The sequence below is a fragment of the Cetorhinus maximus genome, chromosome 27 (assembly GCF_964194155.1).
Source record: "Cetorhinus maximus chromosome 27, sCetMax3.hap1.1, whole genome shotgun sequence".
NCBI classification, from domain to species: domain Eukaryota; kingdom Metazoa; phylum Chordata; class Chondrichthyes; order Lamniformes; family Cetorhinidae; genus Cetorhinus; species Cetorhinus maximus.
In genome coordinates this window covers 27945706-27967226 of record NC_135905.1, presented here as the reverse complement: position 1 = coordinate 27967226, position 21521 = coordinate 27945706, and the positions used below count along the sequence as shown (strand labels likewise).

General features: G+C 44.2%; 2 protein-coding genes across 2 annotated transcripts in view; one reads left to right on the top strand and one right to left on the bottom strand.

Annotated features, from left to right (window-relative positions):
* The window catches only part of cdh23 (cadherin-related 23), a 701272-nt gene that overhangs the window by 90934 nt on the left and 588817 nt on the right, over nt 1–21521 (bottom strand). The window contains exons 36-37 of the mRNA XM_078530938.1: nt 1925–2146; nt 1445–1564 (exon numbers count right to left, since the gene is read on the bottom strand). Of these exons, the coding sequence (XP_078387064.1) occupies nt 1445–1564; nt 1925–2146 (342 nt within the window). The remainder of the gene's footprint in view (nt 1–1444; nt 1565–1924; nt 2147–21521) is intronic.
* Nucleotides 19956–21521, top strand: part of vsir (V-set immunoregulatory receptor) — a 35335-nt gene continuing 33769 nt past the window's right edge. The window contains exon 1 of the mRNA XM_078530936.1: nt 19956–20169. Coding sequence (XP_078387062.1) covers nt 20097–20169 — 73 coding nt within the window. The 5' untranslated portion in view covers nt 19956–20096. The remainder of the gene's footprint in view (nt 20170–21521) is intronic.

Sequence of the window (21521 nt, the reverse complement as noted above, 5' to 3'; positions counted from 1 at the left end):
AGCACTGTGGCTGTACCTACGCCACATGGACTACAGCGGTTGAAGAAGGCAGCTCACCACCACTTTCTCAAGGGCAACTAGGGATGGGCAATAAATGCTGGCCCAGCCAGTGATGCCCATACCCATGAACAAATAATTTTTAAAAAATTCAATTCAAATAAAAAGCAGTTTGTTAGATTAGACAAATTAAATCATTCACCGATGCCAGTGGTCTATGAGAAACCATAAACTCTGTCACTGGCTGGAGGAGAAAAGAGAGGGGTCACTGGCCAAGATTTGATCAGATGATCTTATTGAAGCATACAAGATCCTGAGGGGACTTGACAGAATAGATGCTGAGAGGATGTTTCCCCTTGTAGGGGAGCCTAGAGTTTGGGGACACAGTTTAAAAAATGAGAGTTCTCCCATTTAAGACTGAGATGAGGAGAATTTTTTTTCCCTGAGAAGGTCATCAGTCTTTGGAATTCTCTTTCCCAGACAGCAGTGGAGGCTGAGTCAATGCATATTTTCAAGGCCAGTTAGACAGATTTTTGATCGACAAGGGAGTCAAGGGTTATGCAGGACAGTCGGGAAAGTGGAGTCAAGACCACACGCAGAGCAGTCATGATCTTATCAAATGGTGAAGCAGCCTTGAGGTACCGAATGGCCTGCTCCTAGTTCTTGTGTGGCTCATCCAGGGGCTGCCGTGAGGCCAACAACCAATTTGCTGATTGGTTCGTCACCACCGCTTAAGATAGGTACAAATTAAGTGTTGATTTAAATTGTGTGGTCTGCATGTCTCCAGAGTCAGCGAGGGAGCCCAAGAACCCAAAATGCTTGGAGAGTTCTGGCCTAGTGCAGCGACCTACCAACTTATCACAGACTCCAGACAGGGTGGGGTTCTGGGCTTGGGTCGATCAGACCTTAAAATCTAATTCCAAAGTATCTGTCCCTACACCCACTTTTTGTACTTTTTTATTCCTCCCACTAACTGTATGTGACAATCCGCTTGCTCCATAGCATCTGTACCTCCCAAACTCTGGCTACATCTGTCAATCAATTCGTTAAGCTTGAAGATAGGTGATGAGCATAACCAGAATGAATTTACCAGAAGTAAATGAAGGAACGAAGGCCATTGTTCCAGCACAGACGTGGCCCCTTAGGAACTTAAGGTCCCTGGAATGTAATTCCATCCCAGAATTGAATATTATGTTTCAGGAATTAACTTCTTGAATTGATGTTCTAAAACACACAGCCTTGCTCGTGAACTATACAGCAGAATGATGTCCATGTACCCCTCTAATATGTAGACGCTATATTAATGCAAGTCCCTCCAATTTTCTTCAAAGTAACCTGCAGGGACCAAGCGGATGGTTTGAGCATCGCCTTGGTGATGTTTCACTTTCAGCCTTAATGAATAGGTGGCTCTTGAGTCAAAGCTTTTCCTTTCTGTTGAAGTACTTACTGTGGCAGTGGAGGTCAGGCGGCGGAGTGGATTCGGACACTGGTCAGTGGCTGTAACGATGAGGGTGTAGCGGCCATGGCAAATCTCATAGTCCAATTCCTTCACTGCCTTGATCTGACCCTAGAACAAGGAATTAATATGACTGCACTTAACGTTATGTCCACAAACCTAGGAACTTCTGAAACTTTGATTGGAGTCTTCTTCATGTGACAAGAGAGTGTGCGCTTACTCTTGCTCTCCTGATGTCAAAAGTCTGCAGCTCACAGAACAGAGCTCTCTATATGCTTCCAATGTATAAACTGGTGCCTCCAAACAAAGGAAAGCTTTATGACTACATTCACAATTTCACCTTGCACGGTGAGCCTAGTGATTTTCCTTCCACCTCACCATCCCCTCCCCAACCCCAACACATAACAAATTCACGTCTCTAACCTCCTCCTGACTGCAAAGGGAATTTCAACTGTAACCTTGAATACTCACTGTGACATTGTGGACAGTGAATGTGTTATAGATATTCCCATCCACAATATCGTATGTAACAGTTCCATTGAGGCCTTCATCTTGATCCGCTGCACTCACTGTTATGTTGAAAGAATTCAAGGTAGATGGCCCTTCATCTAAAGTGATTTCATACTGTTGTTGCTGAAATGCCGGATGATTGTCATTCTCATCCAAAATACTTACACGTACTGTAGTTGTCGCCTGTAATGAACAGAATACGGGTTAGTCATAGAATTGTACAATACAGGAGGCTATTTGGCACAGTGGTACTCATTGTTAATTGGACAGTAATTATATGCAGATGGTGCTCCGGGGATTCACCTATGCTCTTACAAATAGGAGCAGACTGAACCTGTGGCTGTGGGGTTAGAAGGTGCATGTTTGCAATATGTATCTAAAGAATAACTTATGCAACGGTGTAAAGATTGGCTCCAGTTCTGTCCTTCACTGCCTGCCTTCACTGAATAGAACATATGTGCTGACTCTTTAGAAGAGCTATCCAATTTTTCCTACTTCCCCAGTCTTTCCCCATATCACATATTCACAGAGCGCAGAAGAGGCCCTTCGGCCTATCGAGTATGCACCGACACGTGAGAAACACCTGACCTACCTACCTAATCCCATTTAGCAGCACTTGGCCCATAGCCTTGAATGTTATGATGTACCAAGTGCTCATCCAGGTACTTTTTAAAGAATGTGAGGCAACCCGCCTCCACCACCCTCCCAGACAGCACAAAGTCCAGGACTCCTTTCTGGCACCACCCCCTCTTTAACACTCTGTTCCAGGTCTGCAACATTATATATATCTCTCATCCCGTTCCAGTGGACATGTCTCTCAAGCTGCAGCCATTGCAAACCCAATCCATAGTCCAACAGAAAATAAAAAGATATGTTCCTTACACTGCAGAGATAGCAGAGCCATTGTTTATAATGTTCCAAAATTCCTTAGTTCTGGAAGGGTTATCGTGGATTGGAAATAGCTAATATGATACCTTTATTCAAGAAAGGAGGGAAACAGAAAGCAGGAAACTACAGACCAGTTAGCCTAACATCTGTTATAGGGAAATTTCTAGAATCCATTCTTAAGGAGGCTAAAGCAGGATACTTTGAATATCATAATTTGATCAGGCAGAGCCAACATGGGCTTGTGAAAGGGAAATCATTTTTAACTAATTTATTTTGAGTTTTCTGAGGAAATAACAAGCAAGGTGAATAACGGGGAACCTGTAGATGTGCTGTACTTGGCTTTCCAGAGGGCATTTGATAAGATGCCACATCAAACGTTGCCATTCAAGATAATATTGCATGGTGTAGGGGGTAACGTATTTGCATGGATAAAAGATTGGTTAGCTAACAGGAAGTAGACAGTAAGGATAAATGGGTCTTTTTCAGGTTGGCAAGCTGTAACTAATGGAGGGCCACAGGGATCAGTGCTGGGGCGTCAACTATTTACAATCTATATCAATGATTGGATAAGGGCCGAAGGGGCAGAATCTATGGTAGTTAAATTTGCTGATAACACCAAGATAGGTAGGAAAGTAAGTTGTCAAGAGGAGGTAGAGAGTCTGCAAAGGGATATGGACAGGTTAAGCGAGTGGGCAAAAACTTGGCAGATGGAGTATAATGTGAGAAAATGTGAACTTGTACACTTTGCCAGGAAGAACAGAAAAGCCGTTTGCACTTTAAATGGAGAGAGATTTCAGAACTCAGTGGTACAGAGAGATCTGAGTGTGCTGACACATGAAGCACAAAAAGTTAGTCTGCAGGTACAGTTATTAGGAAGGTAAATGGGGTGTGGCTGCTTGTTTCGAGGGGAATGGAATATGTAAGTAGGGAAGTTTTACTGCAGCTGTACAGGGCCTTGGTGAAACCAGATCTGGAGTACTGTGTACAGTTTTGGTTTCCTTATTTGAAAAAGCTATAATTGCACTAGAAACAGTTCAGAGAAGGTTCATTCAACTCATTCCTAGTAAGAGGGCCAATCTTATGAAGAAAGGTTGAACAGGTTGGGCCTATACCCATTGGAGTTTAGAAGAATGAGAGGTGATCTTATTGAAACAAAAGATCTTGAGGGGATTTGATAGGTGGCTAGCAGAAGGACATTTCCTCTTGTGGGAGAGACTAGAACCAGGGGACACAGTTTAAAAATAAGATGTCTACTGTTTAAGACGGAGAGAAGGAAAATTTTTTTGCTCAAGGGATCATTAGTCTCTGGAATTCTCTACTCCAGAAAGCAGTGGGGGCTGGATCATTGAATTTATTCAAAGCAGAATTAGACAGATTTTTGATAGACAAGAGAGTCATGGGTTATGGGGGACAAATAGCAAAGTGGAGTTGAGACCACAACCAGATCAGCCATGATCTTATTGAATGGTAGCGCAGGCTTGAACAGCTGAATGGCCTACTCCTGCTCCTAAATCCTATGTTCCTGTAAAGTTTAAAACACTAGTCTTAAACCTACCATTCTTTCCTTTGAACTGAATGCAAAATTCAATCATGTTATGATCACTGCTACCTAGGGGTGCCTTTACTCTAAGGTTATTAATTCATCCCTCTTGTTTCACACTACCAGATCTAGAAAAGCCTGCTCTCTGGTTGGGTCTAACATGTACTGCTATAAGAAACTGTCCAGAAAACACTCTATGAACTCATCTTCCAGGCTATCTTTGCCAATCTGATTCGCCCAGTCCATATGTAGATTAAAATCACCCATGATTATTGCCATATCTTTCTCACAAGCCCCCTTTATTTCTTCTGCATGCCCTGTCCTACAGTGTGGTTACTATTAGGAAGCCTACAAACCACTCTCACAAGTGACTTCTTATCTTTACTATTTATCTCTACCCAAACTGATTCCAAATCTTGATCTTTAGAACTAAAGTCATCTCTCTCTATTGCACTAATGCCATTCTTAATTATCAGAGCTACTCCCTCCAACTTTTCCTAGTTTTCTGCTTCCAAAATGTCAAGTACTCTTGAATATTCAGATCCCAGCCATTGTCACCTTGCAGCCAAGTCTCTGTAATGGCTATCAGGTCATACATATTTATTTCTATTTGAGCTGTCAATTAATTTGTTTTGTTACAATTGTTACGTGCTTTCAGACACAGCCTTTAACTTGGTCTTTTTACCATTTTTGCAATCTCCGATCTTATCTGCTGGTGCACTTTTAAATTTAGCCCCGCAAATTTTTCCTTTTCAAGTATATATTCCATTTCCTTTTGAAAGTTACAACTGAATCTGCTTCTGTCACCCATTCCAGCAAGATCATGATAACTCAGGGTGAGATCGGAAGGGTTGGTTCCAAGGCCCTTTCGACAGCACCTTCCACGACCTCTACCATCTAGAGGACAAGGGCAGCAGATAGATGGGAACACCACCACCTGCAAGTTCCCCTCCAAGTCACTCACCACCCTGGCTTGGAAATATATCGCCGTTCCTTCACTGTCACTGGGTCAAAATCCTGGAACTCCCTTCCTAACAGCACTGTGGATGTACCTACACCACATGGACTGCAGCGGCTCAAGAAGGCAGCTCACCAGCATCTTCTCAAGGGCAATTAGGGATGGGCAATAAATGCTGCCTAGCCAGCGATGGCCACGTCTCATGAATGAATAAAAAAAAGTTTATACACAGAAGAAAGCTTCTGCCACATTTATAGAGGTGTAAATTATTCCTATAGGGGAATACACTTTCTACAGGGCCAAAATGAAACTTTGCCAGGGGGTTAAAGCTAAATGAAAAGCAACACTCTGGAAAGTTCTCTACAGGAACCAAAACTGAAAATTGCCTCTCATTCCCAAACAAGTTCATGTTTGTCCCATGACAAAGGTAGCAAAGATACAACCGTAACCCATGAACTTCCCCTCACTGGTTTCCAGTCCAGATGAGAACCCTCTATAGATAATAACAAACTCCCACAGGCTCTCCTGCAAACCCTGATCCACTTCAATAAGTAAGAAAAGCCTCAAACCCATCCATGCCTGAATTATCCACCAGACCAATCATCAAGAAAAACTCCAGGAATCCATAAGGCAAACTCCAGGAGGCCATGGACAAACTTGACGTGTCAGAGGTGAAAGTCAGTGGCCAGTCCTCCTCTTCAAAATTTCAGTCTGCTCCTCACCCAGTCTAGTCATCTCTGCCAGACTGAGGACTCTCCCTCTTGGTCAGAGTTGATTTCACACCAGACTGTTCCAATCATGGCCTGTGTGCACCACACACAGTTCTTTCTTTCGTTTCTTCTCTGCCTCTGGTTTAGCAAAAATATCTGGTTCTCACGTTCTTATCAACATGGTTGATGTTGATTTGTTGTTTCCTCTGCCTGGAGAGTCTAAAATTAAGAGTCATAGCCTTAGGATAAGGGGTCAGCCATTTCAGATTGAGATAAGGAGAAATTTCTTCGCTCAGAGTTGCGTATCTTTGGAATCTCTGGTTCAGAGGCTTGTTGTTGAGTATATTCAAGACTGAGATCGATAGATTTTCTCAGGGAACCAAAGAATGTGGGGGTAAGTTGGAAAGGTGGCATTGAGGTAGCAGATCAGCCATAATCTTATCAAATGGCCAAGCAGACTCAAGGGGCCAGCTGGCCTACTCCTGCTCCTATTTCTTACGTTTATAACTCGTTTCTGTTTATTTTCACTTAAGTCCGACAAGATCCCCTTCTTAACTAATCCACTAATCAAAGACAAGAAATCAACAGTGAACAAAGAGGCAAATCAGGGAAAGACTGAGAGAAAGAGACTGCAAGTGAGAAAAATAATAAGAGAGAGAGAAAGAGAAGCCTTTCTTTATAACTGGATAGATCCAACAACCCCTACCAGAAAGCCCTTATATTTTCTGACCCTGGGAGAGAAGTTGTGCCCCTCAACAATTGCTGTGTCAACATGGCCCAGTTGGTAGCTTGCTTGTGTGTCAGGAGGTACAGGTTTTACGGCCCACTTCACAAGGCTGATGCTCCAGTGTAGTACTGGGCAGGGCAGCGGCACTAGTAAATGTGCAGTCTTTCAGATAAGAGGTTCAACCAAGGCCTCGTATGTCCAACTGACAAGATCCCACAGCACTGAAAACAGAAAGTGCTGGAAAAACTCAGCAGGTCCGGCAGCATCTGTGGAGAGAGACACAGAGTTAATGTTTGGAGTCTGTTTGACCCTTCTTCAGAACTGAAGAGAGGCAGAAATGTGATGGGTTTTATGCTGTTGAAAAAGGGAGGGGGGGGGAGAGACTGTCAGGTGGAGCAAAAAAGCAAGGTCAGGGATAGGTCAGAGGGCAGGGGAGATTAAATTACAAAGATGTTATGGAACAAAAGGCAAAAAGAGTGGGAAAGGTAGTAGTAAAGGAACAAAGCATTGGTGCAGAGTAGGTGTTCGTAGCAGAATAAGGTCATAGCTGTCTGGAAGCAAAACAGCAGAATAAAAGTCAATGCTGTCTGAAAGCAAACCTGAGAACAAGATACAGACTGGCACCAAGGGGAAAAAAACATACAAAATGGAAGAGAGAGTTCATGATCTAAAGTTGTTGAACTCAATGTTGCGTTCAGAAGGCTGTAAAGTGGCTAATCGGAATATGAGGTGCTGTTCCTCCAGTTTGCGTTGGGCTTCACTGGAACATTGCAGCAGGCCAAGGACAGGAATGTGACCATGAGAGCAAGGTGGCGAATTGAAATGGGAAGCCAAGTGCAGACTGGGTGATAGCCTTGCAGAACACCTCCGTTCAGTCCGCAAGCATGACCCCAATCCTAACTCGAAACGTTAACTTGTTTTCTGTCTCCGCAGACGCTGCCAGACCAGCTGAGTTTTTCCAGCACTTTCTGTCTTTATTCCAGATCTTCAGCATCCACAGTATTTTGCTTTTATCCCACAGCACTATTTTGAAGTGGAGCTGGGGATTTATCCCCAGTGTTTTGGCCATTAGTTATACTTCAATCAATACCACAGAAACGCATTGTCTGATCATTATCACACTGCTGTGTTTGGGAGTTTCTGTGTGCAAAACTAGCTGCTGAATTTCCTACGTTACAACTGTGACTACCCTTCAAAAATACTTCGTTGACTGTAAAGTGCTTTGGGGCATCCTGAGGTTGTGAAAGGCGCTATCTAAATGCGAGTTTGTTTTTCCCACCGCGGTGGACATCCCAAGGCCACAAACACAGCATCACCATGTCTCGTGCTTGGTTGTCTTCCATGGGAACAGGGAGAGGAAGAGGGGAAGAGGAAGAAATAAAAACAGAAAATGCTGGAAATATTCAGGAGGTCAGGCGGCATCTGGAAGAGAGGGTGAGACAGAGATAATGGGGGAGAATTTTCCGGTCGGTGAGCAGGGGCTGGGCCTGCTAGCCGACGCATAAAATGACGCGCGGTGAAGTCGGGGGCGCATAATTTAGACTTTCAGTTTGGCAGGCGCGCAGCTAAATCGGATGCAGGCCAACCGAACTGTCAAAGGCCTGTTTAAAACTTAACTGAATCAATTAACTGAGCTGCCCGTCCAACCTTAAGGTCGGCGAGGGAGCAGGCGAAGAGCCCAGGCGGCCTTGGCATTTTTCATGGAACCTCATCCACGGGCGGGATGAGGCTTCATGAAGTGTTTATAAATTAAATAAATTTTTGAGTGAATGTTCCTTGACGTGACCCAGCTCATGTGAAACTGTCACATGAGGGGACACGTCTTTATTTAAAGGTTTGAACCTTAAACAAATCTTCCCGAGGCACCTCTGTGCCTCAGGGGGTTTTCCGCACTCTTTCGTGTCCATGTGCGTGAAAGGGCGCTGGCCTGGACTCAGAGAATCCCCTCCCCTCTACCCTGCCCGCACAGGGAGCGCACGGCGCTTCCGGGCGAGCGTCACGCTGGGCGGTGCCTTAATTGGCCCGCCGATGTAAAACGGTGGCGCGTACCCGATTGGGGGCTCCGATCGGGTTCGTGCTCGCTCCCGCCCGCCCACCCCCGCACAACCCCTCCCGACAGGGGAGGGGGAGAAATTCAGCCCAATGTTTCAGGTCTTCGACCTTTCATCGGGATTGTGAAAAGTTAGAGATGTACTAGGTTTCTAACCCAGTGAAATGGGGAAGGGTTTAAAAATGAACAAAAAGGAAAGGTCTGTGATAGAGTGAAAGAAAGGGGAAGTTCAACGATTAAAAAAAAAAGAGTTGATGGCAGAGCCAAAGGGAGAGGTAATGGGACAGAAAAGAAACAAAGAGCCTTGTCAAGAGGTGTGAACGGCAGGATAGCAAACAGCTGCTGTCCGCAAGCGAAAACAAGAGGAAAATAATATTAAGATCAAAACGCAAAGAAAAATGAAGCAAAATGGGGGCAGGATTTACGATCTGAAATTGTTGAACTCAATATGGAGTAAAACACTAATTGAAACACAAAGTGCTTTCCTTGACCTTATGCTGAGTTTCATTCTCTCTCCATGGCTGCTGCCAAATCCTGCTGAGCATTTCTGGCATCTTCTTTCAGATTTTTCTTTCAGATTTATAGCATTCATAGTATTTGGCTTTTGTATTGGAACAGGTCATTCAGTCCTTCCAGCTTGTTTTGCCTTTCAGGTTAGGAGGGGGTGGGTGGGGATGCTGGTGTGGTCGGAATGTCACTGAACTAGTAAACTAGAGGCCCAGTGTTACGATCCCAGCTGCTGTTTACACTGGACAAGTCCGATCCCAGAGTGAAACCTGGCTTGATAGATCCTAGCTTTTTTTTTGGGGAAACAGTGGAGGAAAATGACAGAAAAAAATTTACAGGAGCCTGCTGATGAACTTTTAATACAAAGAATAAAATATTTATTTAAACAAGAAAAGTGAACTATATTACACCAGATAAAAAGGTTGGAAAGATCTCAATACAAACACAAGAAGGCTCTTTAAACTCACGCTATTCCTTTACCCGAGTAATATCTTTCCAGACACGCAAAACAGTGAAGAGTTACCACTAATTTGATACAAAAAGACTTGTTGCTTGGGACTGGCACGGTTGCAAACAGTCTTCTTCCAGTGAATTCCTGGGCATTCACTTGATGCTTCTCACCCAACTCGTGGTCTCTCCCCAAAACACCCAAAAACTGCACTCCAAACTCACTGGCCAGAATTTTCCCGTTGGCGATTTGGGGGTGGGGCCCACTCGCCGATGGGAAAATGACGCGGGGTGACATTGGGAGGAACCCCCGACGTCATCCCAGTCCCTTTAAATTTTCAGGAAGGTGGGCGGACAGCGAAATCAGCTGGTCCGCCCGCTGACCTGTCAATGGCTAATTGAGGCCATTGACAGGATCATTAAAGTAAGTAAAGGAGCTGCCTGTCCAACCTTAAGGCTGGTGGGCAGGCCAGGAGCCCCAGCGGGCTTCTAATAATACATGAAACCTCATCCACCGGTGGGATGAGGTTTCATGTCCGTTTTTGAAAACTTTAATAAATGTTATATTATATTTAATAAATGTTATATTTATTAACATGTCCCATCTCGTGTGACATGTTAATAATCTTTTTATTTTTCTATTTTTAAAGCTTTTTAGACTGTCACTAATCTCCCGGAGACAGGACTTTGCCTCAGGGAGCAGTGTGCACTTTGACAGATGGGGAATCCCTCCCCCCCGTCCCCCGCACAGGAAGCGCATAGCATTTCCTGTTGGGAAGGCCGCTGGGCGGGCCTTAATTGGCCCGCCCACTCAAAATGGTGGCGGGGGTCGGCTGTCCATCCACCGCCGAGCCGGTGGGGCCTGCACGCCCACCAAGGGCAAAATTCTGCCCACTGTTTCTCCAACTGCAGAGCAAACAAATGAGTTCCTTAAATAGTCCTCCAGCAGCACCTCTGCTAAACTGATCGCTTTACCCAGTCCCATAGCTGATTATTCAGTTAGCTACTGTTCCCACCAGTCTTGCAGTTTTTCTTCTCAGAGAGCTTAGCATCCTTGTCTTCTCTCTCCGACACACAATGAACTTTCCTCTCTTAACTCCTGTCTTTTCTGTGTCTGTGTCCTTGGATCACTGTCGCTAGGCAACAGTAAGCTTTTTCTACTTTGTGTTTTTTTCCCCCCAGATGAATTTTCAACCTCTTTTAACCCATCTCTTTCACTTTAGAGGTTTTAAGGCCTCATTAAAAATGCATATATGTATATATATATATATATATATACACACACACACCTGAAACCTTTCAGTGATAAGTCTATCCAGGCTCCCAGGCACCAAGGTTCATAAACAAAACCTAAGTCAAACTGAAACCTTTTTTATTCACCTTTCTTAATAAATATATATAAATTCAACTTAAAATCATACATTGTTCATAACACCAGCCTAACGCTCTGGGGACATGGGTTCCAGTCCCACCATGGCAGCTGGTGGAATTTAAATTCAATTAATTTTTAAAAAATCTGGAATCAATAATGGTGACCATGAAACTACCAGTGATTGTCATAAAAACCTTCACCAGTGTCCTTTAAGGAAGGAAATCTGCCATCCTTACCTGGTCCGGCCTACATGTGACTCTGGTCCCACAGCAATGTGGTTGGCTCTTGACTGCTCCCAAGGGCAATAAGGGAAGGGCAACAAATGCTGGCCTTGCCAGTGATGCCAACAGCCCCTGGCCAAATTTTTTTTAAAAATTAGATCATGACTGATCTATATTTCAGCTTTATCCATCTGTCTTGGCTCTGTAATCCTCACTGTCAATATTGAAATCTCCTTGTTTTTGTACTCTATGCTTGTATTTATAAAGTCAAAGGTTCCATCTGCATTTTTTTTGAAATTCAGTCTTCTCACCATGCCTTGCCAGGTTTGAAGGTTTTTGAGAGTAAACCTTCCAATCTCTCTTTTCCTGCACTCCAATTTGAAAATGTATTTTTTGGTTTCTATTGCCTATCCCCTCCAATGTGCGACTGAAGATAAATGTGCAGTTCCTGTACTTTTGGCAAAGATAAACAGCAATACTCTTGCCTACGCTGTAATTAGAATGAACATTCACCATCAAAAGATTGACAAGGTTTCCGGGTAGAATTTTTGGGAGGTCTGTGGATCAAGGGGAAAAAAGGCTTTGGAGGGGGGATGGTGGGGGGAGGGGGGGATTTTTGTGGATGCCCAGGTGATGTACACCTGAACCCCTGAACATGCACAAAGTCAACTTCCACTTGCAGCTTCCACAGCATCCCTGGGGTGCTTTGCTTCGTGAAACGCAAGTTCCACCACTCCACAACCACAGTGAATGAAATGCTGCACCTAACACTAGACTGATCACACCTCGGGGGCCGCATAGCTGCTTGGGACCCATATACTGTTAAAAACATTACCCTCTGAGGAACTTCAGTGCCAGGCAGCTCGCCTTGATACAAACAGCTAAACGTGAGGCACCAGTGCCTCCCCAGTTGGTCCCATGGCTAGGTTGGCACAGTCTCCAGGAAGGGAGAAAGGCCCACTGGCTGATGTGCCTCTCTAAAATCCTGAATCAACAATTAAATATTTCTGAGCAGTACATCAAGCCCAAAAGTGACCAAGCTCGAAGAGTTTCCAATCTGCAGCCCCAGTGTGCTTCCTTTGCTAACTCCTTCCATCCCACCCCTCCCCTGAGGTCTATTAAAGTCTGGAATAACCTCCCACAATCCTCAATCTCCACGCCCTCCAAGGACTTAATTTAAGAAGATCTGTTGAACTTTTAAAAAAATTAATGCGACCAATCGGCCGCACTCATTGTCCACCTCCTGTGAAAATTCCCTAAAGGTCTGTGGACAGAAACCTTACCCAAGTATCCAATCTTCACAATCCGCAGCTGATTACCCATTCTGTGTACTCCCTGGCCCACTATAGGCTTGGCTGTCAGAGGCCGCGAAGGGTGGGGATGGGAAACAGTGCGTCAGAAACTCTTGGCTAACTGCTCTAAAGTCTGAAGTGATGTGGCTGCTTAATGCTGAAGGACTGCATGTGTGGAGGCCAAAGAGATAAATAACCCTGGCAGTCAGAGACCCAGTGGCTGCCAGGATAAACATGCAGATGTACAGGAAACCGAGTCCGAGGCAAGTGTTAAAACAGCTAGATGTGTATCATGCTTCTGCAAAAGGGGGTTAAGTACAAGGACGGTTGCAGTGTTTCTTACCCCAGGGTACTCCATTCTTAACAAAAACAAGTTACATTTGTATAGCGCCCTGCAACATAGCAAAACATCACAAGGTTCTTCACAGGTGTGTTATCACAACACAATTTGACACTGAACAGATTATTGGAACAGATAAACAAAATGACTGTTCACATGATGAGTTTCTAATATTAGCCAAGGTGTTGGAGGCTTGTGGGCACAGCACTTAGATTTAACATGATAACCATACTGCGGTGTTACCTCCCAGAAACTGGATCCGTTACCTAGGCCTCAAACTCTGGAATTCCCTCCCCAAGCCTCTCTGCCTCTCTTCTCCTTTAAGACGCTCCTTAAAACCTACCTCTTTGACCAAGCCTGTCCTAATATCTCCTTATGTGGCTCGGTGTCAAATTTTGCGAATCCTGTGAAGTGCCTCGGGTAGAAATGAATGCAAATTGCTGTTGTTGTTGTGGAGATGTTTAAAATGATGAAGAGATGGGACGGAGAAGATAAAAATCAGGCTGCTTCCAATGGCCGAGTTGGGTTAGGGGTGTGGTGGGGTGGGGGGAAAAACAGGGTCTAGACCAAGGGGATGTAAGGGTTATATGCAAGAGCTTTAGGGGAGCTTAGAGAGTAGGGGAAAGGAATCTTACACAGAGGATTACAAATCTCTGAAATGCAATATGTGATGGAAGCAGAGGCTATACTAATATACATGAAGGGTTGGATGGCTGGTTGAAGGATAGTGGGAATAAGAATATATGGCATATGGAATGAAGATTATGGTTCATGTCGTTGGGTTGAATGACCCATTTGTGTTGCAATTTTTATTCAGCTCCTTGTTTCTGATTTTGTAGGTCTGTATTCATTTTATTTAGACACTGACAAGTCTAGAACATTTCACACTTTCAGCTGAACCTGTATTCTGAAGGCGTTGATCCTTGAATGAGTTTGCAGCTCCTGCTGTAAAATGGAACCAGCTGCCCGAGCGCTGCTGTACTCTCCGCTGCTGAAGGGGAACTTCCCTGAAGAGACACTAAATTACTGGTAAAGTAAAAGCACACAATCTGAAACAGGGCACTTTTCAACATCAGAAGCTCAATGGGAAATGGCCTCAAGTTTGTAGATGATACCAAACTTGGAAAAAGAGGACAGTTTGGATCCTGGAGGCATGGAACTGTTGGAGGGTCACGAGGACTCGAAACATCAACTTTGCTCTTCTCCGCCGATGCTGCCAGACCTGCTGAGTTTTTCCAGGTTTTTGTTTTGTAATAGAGAAGCAGGGTCCATGGACATGAATCAATTCCCTTACAAACAGGTAAACACCTTCAATACATTCTGAAGGCGGCAAAAATCCAATAGTTTCCAGCCATAGTCATTTGCCATGTGTTTCAAAGGGTTGTGGAGGCATTATTTTCAATCTTGGTTACTCCCATCTAGACGAGCGTCCTATCAGGTAGTCTGTTCCACTTGTCAATCATTGCTGATCCCCCATGTCAGAAAACCAGAATGCAAAACCTCCGAGTATTTGCTTATAAATGAAAGCAATCAGTGTGCGTTTCCACAAAGGGAGTCTAAGACAGTAAAGCTTTTGAATCTGAATGATAGCATCAACTCCTGATTTATAATAATCTGTATAGAAAAGGTAATCCAGGAACACATCGTCAAGCTAAACTCTGACAGCAGGACAGGTGTTCAAGTTAGAAAAAGGCAAAAAAATGATCAAACTGAAGATTTTTAGTTAGATAGATGAGTGCAGCCATGGTGAGTGGAGCCAATAATGATTGACAAGTGGAACAGACTACCTGGTAGGACACTAATCTAGATGGGAGTAACCAAGATTGAAAATAATGTTCTGTTGAAGGGTCATTCGGACTCGAAACGTTAACTGTGCTCCTCTCTGCAGATGCTGCCAGACCTGCTGAGTTTTCCAGGTATTTTTGTTTTTGTATTGAAAATAATGCCTCCACAACCCTCTGAAACATGTGGTGAATTGACTACGGCTGGAAACGATTGGATTTTTGTCTTCTTCAAAGTGCATTGAAGGTTTTTGTCTGTTTGTAAGGGAACTGATTCACGTCCATGCAGGCTGTTATTCACAACTCAGGTATTTGTTAGTCAAACATGGATATGCCTGTTTCCACACCCTTTAGCCCAATGAGGAAGCGATACAAATGGATCCCCCAGATTCTAATGAACGGTATGAGGCCAAGCCATTTCCTTCCAGGCAGATGTTTTAATCCTGGTCCTGTTGTGCTCTGAAGTCAATACCCTGTAATAATGTTAATTACGTGCAAAGTTTGTCACTCTGTGCAAAAGGAACAGATTTCGCAAATCTCATTATGAAACTATTTCACTTCCGCTTCCTCCTGCTGCTGCTGCAAAAATGTTCCTGTTAAGTGAGGCTAGGAGAGCGTTGCATCCTGACATTCGCATTCAGCAGGTTCGGGGTACAACACAAAAGACAAAAAATGAAAAGCTGGGCATTTTACAAAGGTCAGCTAGGTCCCAGAATATCCTGCCATCTTGAACACAATATACTGATATTTTCTTTTTCTTCATCCTTACAATTTACGCAACTTCCCAGCAGGAGTTTTACTGGCAGTCAGACTGCCCTTTAATGATGTTAGCCTGAGAAGGGTGCACTGTAATATTACAGAAGACCAGTGATATATTGTCAGAACAGAGGCACTCTGTTTTCACATAGTTACGACCCTCCTGTGTACATTATAGAGCAATGCACAGTCTGTAGAAAATATCCTGTCTAGCAAAATGTTCCAGGTCACACTTCAGGTGACAGACTTGGGTGTAATATCTGCCAAATATTTGTATCAAACTTGCCTGGTTGGCTCACTTTTATATGAAACGATGACCAATCACAACTGAGAATAGGTAGGGTTGGAAGGAAGTAGGTAATTTTCCGATGGAAAACTATGAGGGAGTACAAACTCAGCTAATGTGACCAACTAAACCGCGCCCCGTCTCCCCCTCAGGTGGATGTAAAAGACCCCCAAGGCGCTATTGTGAAGAGGAGCAGGGGAATTATCCCCAGTGTCCTGCCCAATATTTATCCCTCAGTCAACATCACACACAACAGCTTTACTAGTCATTAGCACATTGCTGTTTGTGGGAGCTTGCTGTGTGCAAATTGGCTGCTGCATTTCCTGCATTACAACGGTGACTACAATTCAAAAATACTTTGTTGGCTATACAGAGCGTTGAGATATCCAGAGGTTGCGAAAGATGCTGCATGTAGAAATGCGGGACTCTCTTCTGCATCAGAAGCCCCACCAGTTTGGTCTCACTCAACCCCCGACAGCACTAAGCGCTGCTGTGTGACGCGGGCATACTTATCAGCTGGGGTCAGATCCTGGTGGAAGTGAGACCAAGATGTTGTATTCTAACTGCAAACAGCACAAGCAGCAAAGAGTTCCCCCTGTTTCTTTGTAACTCTTAGCTGCTTGAGATTCCATGGAATTTTACAGCACTGAAACCGATCATTCATCCCGACAAAAACAGAATTACCTGGAAAAACTCAGCAGGTCTGGCAGCATCGGTGGAGAAGAAAACAGCTGACGTTTCGAGTCCTCATGACCCTTCGGCAGAACTGAAGTATAGTTAGGAGAGAGGTGAAATATAAGCTGGTCTAAGGTGGGGGGCGGAGGGAGAGAGAAGTTGAGGGTGGGGTGGTTGTGGAGATAAGCAAGCAGTGATAGGAGAAGATAATCAAAAGATGTCACAGACAAAAGGATCAAAGAGGTGTTGAAGGTGGTGATATTATCTAAGAAAAGTGCTAATTAAGAATGGATAGCAGGATACTCAAGGTACAGCTCTAGTGGGGATGGGGTGGAAAGACTAACAAAGTATTAGTTGTAGATTTAAAAATAATGGAAATAGGTGGGAAAAGAAGAATCTATATAAATTATTGAAAAAAAAACTCTCTTCCCCCGCCCCCCACCTTAGACCAGCTTATATTTCACCTCTCTCCTAACTATACTTCAGTTCTGCCGAAGGGTCATGAGGACTCGAAACGTCAACTGTTTTCTTCTCCACCGATGCTGCCAGACCTGCTGAGTTTTTCCAGGTAATTCTGTTTTTGTTTTGGATTTCCAGCATCCGCAGTAGCTTTTAGCTTTTTGTTTTCATCCCGACTAGTCTATCCTGGCACTTATGTTCCTCTCAAGCCTTCTTCACTTCACCCTACTGACAAAGTCTTCTATTCCCCTCGAAGGTATCTATGCTATTGACTTCAGACAGTCATGTGGTAGTGAGCTCCATATTCTCACGGCAATGGTTGGCTGTACAAAATAGCGTTGAGTTTCCAAGTGAATTTCCAGGCTATACACAATTCCCCCATTCACCGGGGCCAAGGTCCCGGAAATGCCCCCTCCCCCCCTGCCAATTCCAAAAACCCTGACCCTGAGAATTGGAACTGTTGTCAGAAGTGTACTAGCCTGGTCTCCTGTAATTCTGTTCCATTGTGTAACAGCAATCGCATACACGTCAATTCACTTTGTCCTTGCTAAAGTAGCTGACAGATTGTTTATTTAAAATAGGGCAGAGTTGCCAAGTCTCCAGGATTGTCCAGGAATTAGAGATTAATCTCCAGGACAAGGCTGTGAGCAACACTGGGGAGAATAATCACGGCGAGCAACACAAAAATAAATGGTTTTAAAAAAATTTTTCCCTGATCGTCGTTGTTGATTAGTTTTAAATTTATTCGAGATGGAAAAAGGCTGTTTGACTTCCACAAAAGTGACCATATCAATCTGGGCATCATCTACCCTCTCAGGTGAAGAGATTCCCCCCAGTGTCCGGACCAATATTTATTCCTCGATCAACATGGCAAAAAACAAATGATCAGATCATTATCTCATTGCCGTTTGTGGGAGCTTGCTGTGCGCAAACTGGGTCCTGCATTTCCCATGTTACGGCACTGACTACACTTCAAAAATACTTCATTAGCTGGAAGGTGCTTTGTGACAACATGAGGTTGCAAAAGGTGCTCTATAAATGCAAGTCTGTCAAAAAAACCCATCAGTTTGGCCTCTCCCCGGTCCACAGCACTAAGTACTGCTGAATGACACAGGTAGACTTGCCAATTAGGGTTAGATCTTGGTGCAAGTGGGGCCTAGGTACCGAGCAAGTGCCAGTTTTCACTGGCACACACTGACACCTATAGCAGCAAAGAAATTCCCCCATTTTGTAACTTGAATTTTCTTGGGATGCCATAGAGTTTTACTGCACAGGGATCATTTAATCAGGTACTGAAGAGCTTGTTGGCTTTCTGATTGGCTGTGAAGGTGGGCATGTCTGGTGACCAATGGAGAGATGGAGGAGAGGCAGGGCTGTTGGAATCGAAAGGCTTGCTCACCATTGTCCTCGGCAATCCTGAACCCATTTTCTCCCACTGTATCTTACTGTATTGATATGTAAGCTTATCTTGTCCTGTTTAAATATCATCTCTCTCTTTGGTCCCCTGTGAGATGTCACTTTCTTGGCTGCAGATGTACACATGAGCTTGTGTCCACCATGCTCTCTGGCCCAGTAATAGCTTAACTCCCTCCAGTAGTGCATCCAAACTGAGGTGGCTCAGCCTTAGAAGGATCTTCCACCTGGCATGGGATCAGGGTTGATGACAGATGTGATAGTGAGCTTGTCTGTATCTGGTAAACCCTGAAAGAAGCACAGTGTGGGATTTACTGTGTGTCAGCAAAAGTTTCAGTTCACAAATTAGAGGCAGCAAAGCTAGGGTTAGGTCGCCAACGATGGGAACTGGACCCTTGGACCTTTGTTTTCACAATTATAATAATTCCACCAGAGAGAAATGATTATTTTGTTTTAAGAAGGAGAAATGCTTTGAAATGTCACTTCGGAACACAAAATGCTCATGCAGGGGAGCAGGGCAGGAGTTTGGTGCAGCACACTCAGTGTCCCACCTCAAATACTGCTTGCAAAAAAATCACACGTACCAAACATTCGCTTCTCCTCTTTAGAAATTCATCACTGCTGGAAAAATATACTCATGTAGACTTTTACTTTCCCATTGCAACAGAAGCGATTCAACGTTAAATGGTCTGAAGCCTCACCCAATGTTGCCAGCTCTCCAGAATTGCCCAGGAGTCACCAGGAGTGGACAATTAACCCCCTGGACACCGATGCATGCAGCACCCAAGGAGAACAATCATTGGAGCATGAAAACAAATTGTGATTTTTAAAAAATAATTCTTTGAACACTTTTTAATAATTACCAGAGATGGAAATCAAAAGGTTGTCTGATTGGGAGGGGCAATTGGAGATGGGAGGTCCTGTGATTAAACCTCCAGGGACACGTCCAATGAGATGGAAGCAAAATACTGCGGATGCTGGAAATCAGAAATAAAAACAGAAAATGCTGGAAAAACTCAGCAGGTCTGGCAGCATCTGTGGAGAGAGAGAGACAGAGTTAACGTTTCGAGTCCGGATGACTCTTCTTCAGAGCTCTGCTGAGTCATACGGACTCGAAATGTTAACTCTGTTTCTCTCTCCACAGATGCTGCCGGACCTGCAGAGCTTTTCCAGCATTTTCTGTTTTTATTTTGCATGTCCAATGAGTGTTGGCAATCCCAGTCACTGCACTGAGTGTAGCTCTGTCCTCATGATATAAAGTTGCACAGAGGGGTGTTACTGGCCTGCCAGTGTTCCCCAAGCTGTAGCTTAAGCTTGTCCTACCTTTCTAGGCAGGCGTACACATTTATGTTATATTATCTCTGTCAATGGGGTAGAGAAGCAATCAACTGGGAATAGGCAGCAACTTAAATCTTCCAGCTTCAAAACGAACTGCTGCCTGTGAGCAGCAATGCCAATCACTGAAGCAAGAGCCAATTAAAACGAGTATTTTGATTCCGCCTTCATGCAAATGCTGGTTTCCAGTTCCTTGCAGTGTTTTAGTTCACAGTCAGTAACATAAGGACTCGACTTCAGATTCAGCTTGAAGTCGTGCCAAGAGCTTGCACAGTAAACATCACCGGAGATTTCTCTTTCTGACTCTTGCACACTAACACACTCAAGGAAGTTAGCAGATGAAAGGAGACTGACGCAGGGAGGGAGGAAGCTAATAATGGATATTCAGAGCAAGATAACCCGGTTCTTCGTCTGGACTGTCATCCTGCTTCTCAATACTGTTACACAAGGTAAGCTTGAGAAGTGGGACAATAAGGCGGTGCTTTGCATGACTGTAACAATTGGAGAGGAGTTTTTGATTGTCACAGGATTGTTATACTGGGATGGTGCCAATACAGAGAAGTGCAATTTCAAATTTGGCTTAATCTCACTGCCGATTTGAAATAGCAATTCTGTTTTTTTCAAACAACTTGTGGTGTTCTCATTTTTCTCACACTGGTGCCCCCAAAACAACACTGGATGTTACTCTGTGATCACCAGACAAAACGTGCATCAAAATAACTGTACACCTGACCACTCAAACTCCCCTGTTGATTGGGGTGCTGAAGGCAGGGAGTGCTTCACTTAAGGAAGTTAAATTTAATACGAATTTAAAGGGAACGTGAAGTTTCCTCAAACCTGATTGGATACCAGTGAAACTCTCTAATTCCCGAAATACTTGTTCCCCTGTTTCCCCCACAACAGACATTTCTTACAACACATAGAAAAATAACGCTGCCAACTAAATTTCGTCTGCTGGATGCCAGGGGTCTCGAACATTTGAAACTAGCACTGTTCAATAACATCGTTGTCACCTTATTGTTTTGGGTGGAGAACTGGCCACAGTGGCTGAAAATGACTCTTTCAACCTTCCACACCCACCCCGCCCATAGATCACACAAACCTTACATACCCATTCTGACAGTTCTGAAATTAGTGCCAAATAGTAACAGCTTCACTCGGCTAAAAGAATCAATATACAACTAAAATAATTCCAATTCTGCCTAAGGAGAAGTGCCAGTACAGTTGATGTCTATGTTCAGCTGGTAGCACTCTCACCTCTGAGTCAGGAGAGCTGTGGGTTCAAGTCTCACTCCAGAGACCTGGGAACAAAAAGGTAGACAGACATTCCCTGTGCTGTACTGAGAGAGTGCTGCACTGTTGGAGGTGCCACTTGTCGGATGGGATGTTGAACTGAGGCCCCCGCCTGCCCCTTCAGGTGGGCATAAAAGATCCCAAGCACTATATTGATAAAGAGCAGGAAGTTCTCCCCGGCATGGTGGCCGATATTTGTCCCTCAACTGACATCACGAAGAGTAAACTATCTGGTCACTATCATGCTGCTGTCTGTGGGATCTTGCTGTGCACAAATTGGTTGCCACATTTCCAACATTACAACAGTGACTACTTGCTGGCTGTAAAATTGGGGTATCCTAAGGTTGTGACAGGCGATATATAAATAGAAGTTATTTTTTTCTCTCTCTTGTGTTGCTGATGGGTAGTGTGGGGTCTGTGGAACTTCTGTGATGTGGTTGCTGCTCAACTGCCCTGTCCTTTTGAAGGCAATGGCCTTAAATAAGCTCTGAATAAGCAAATGCAGGTA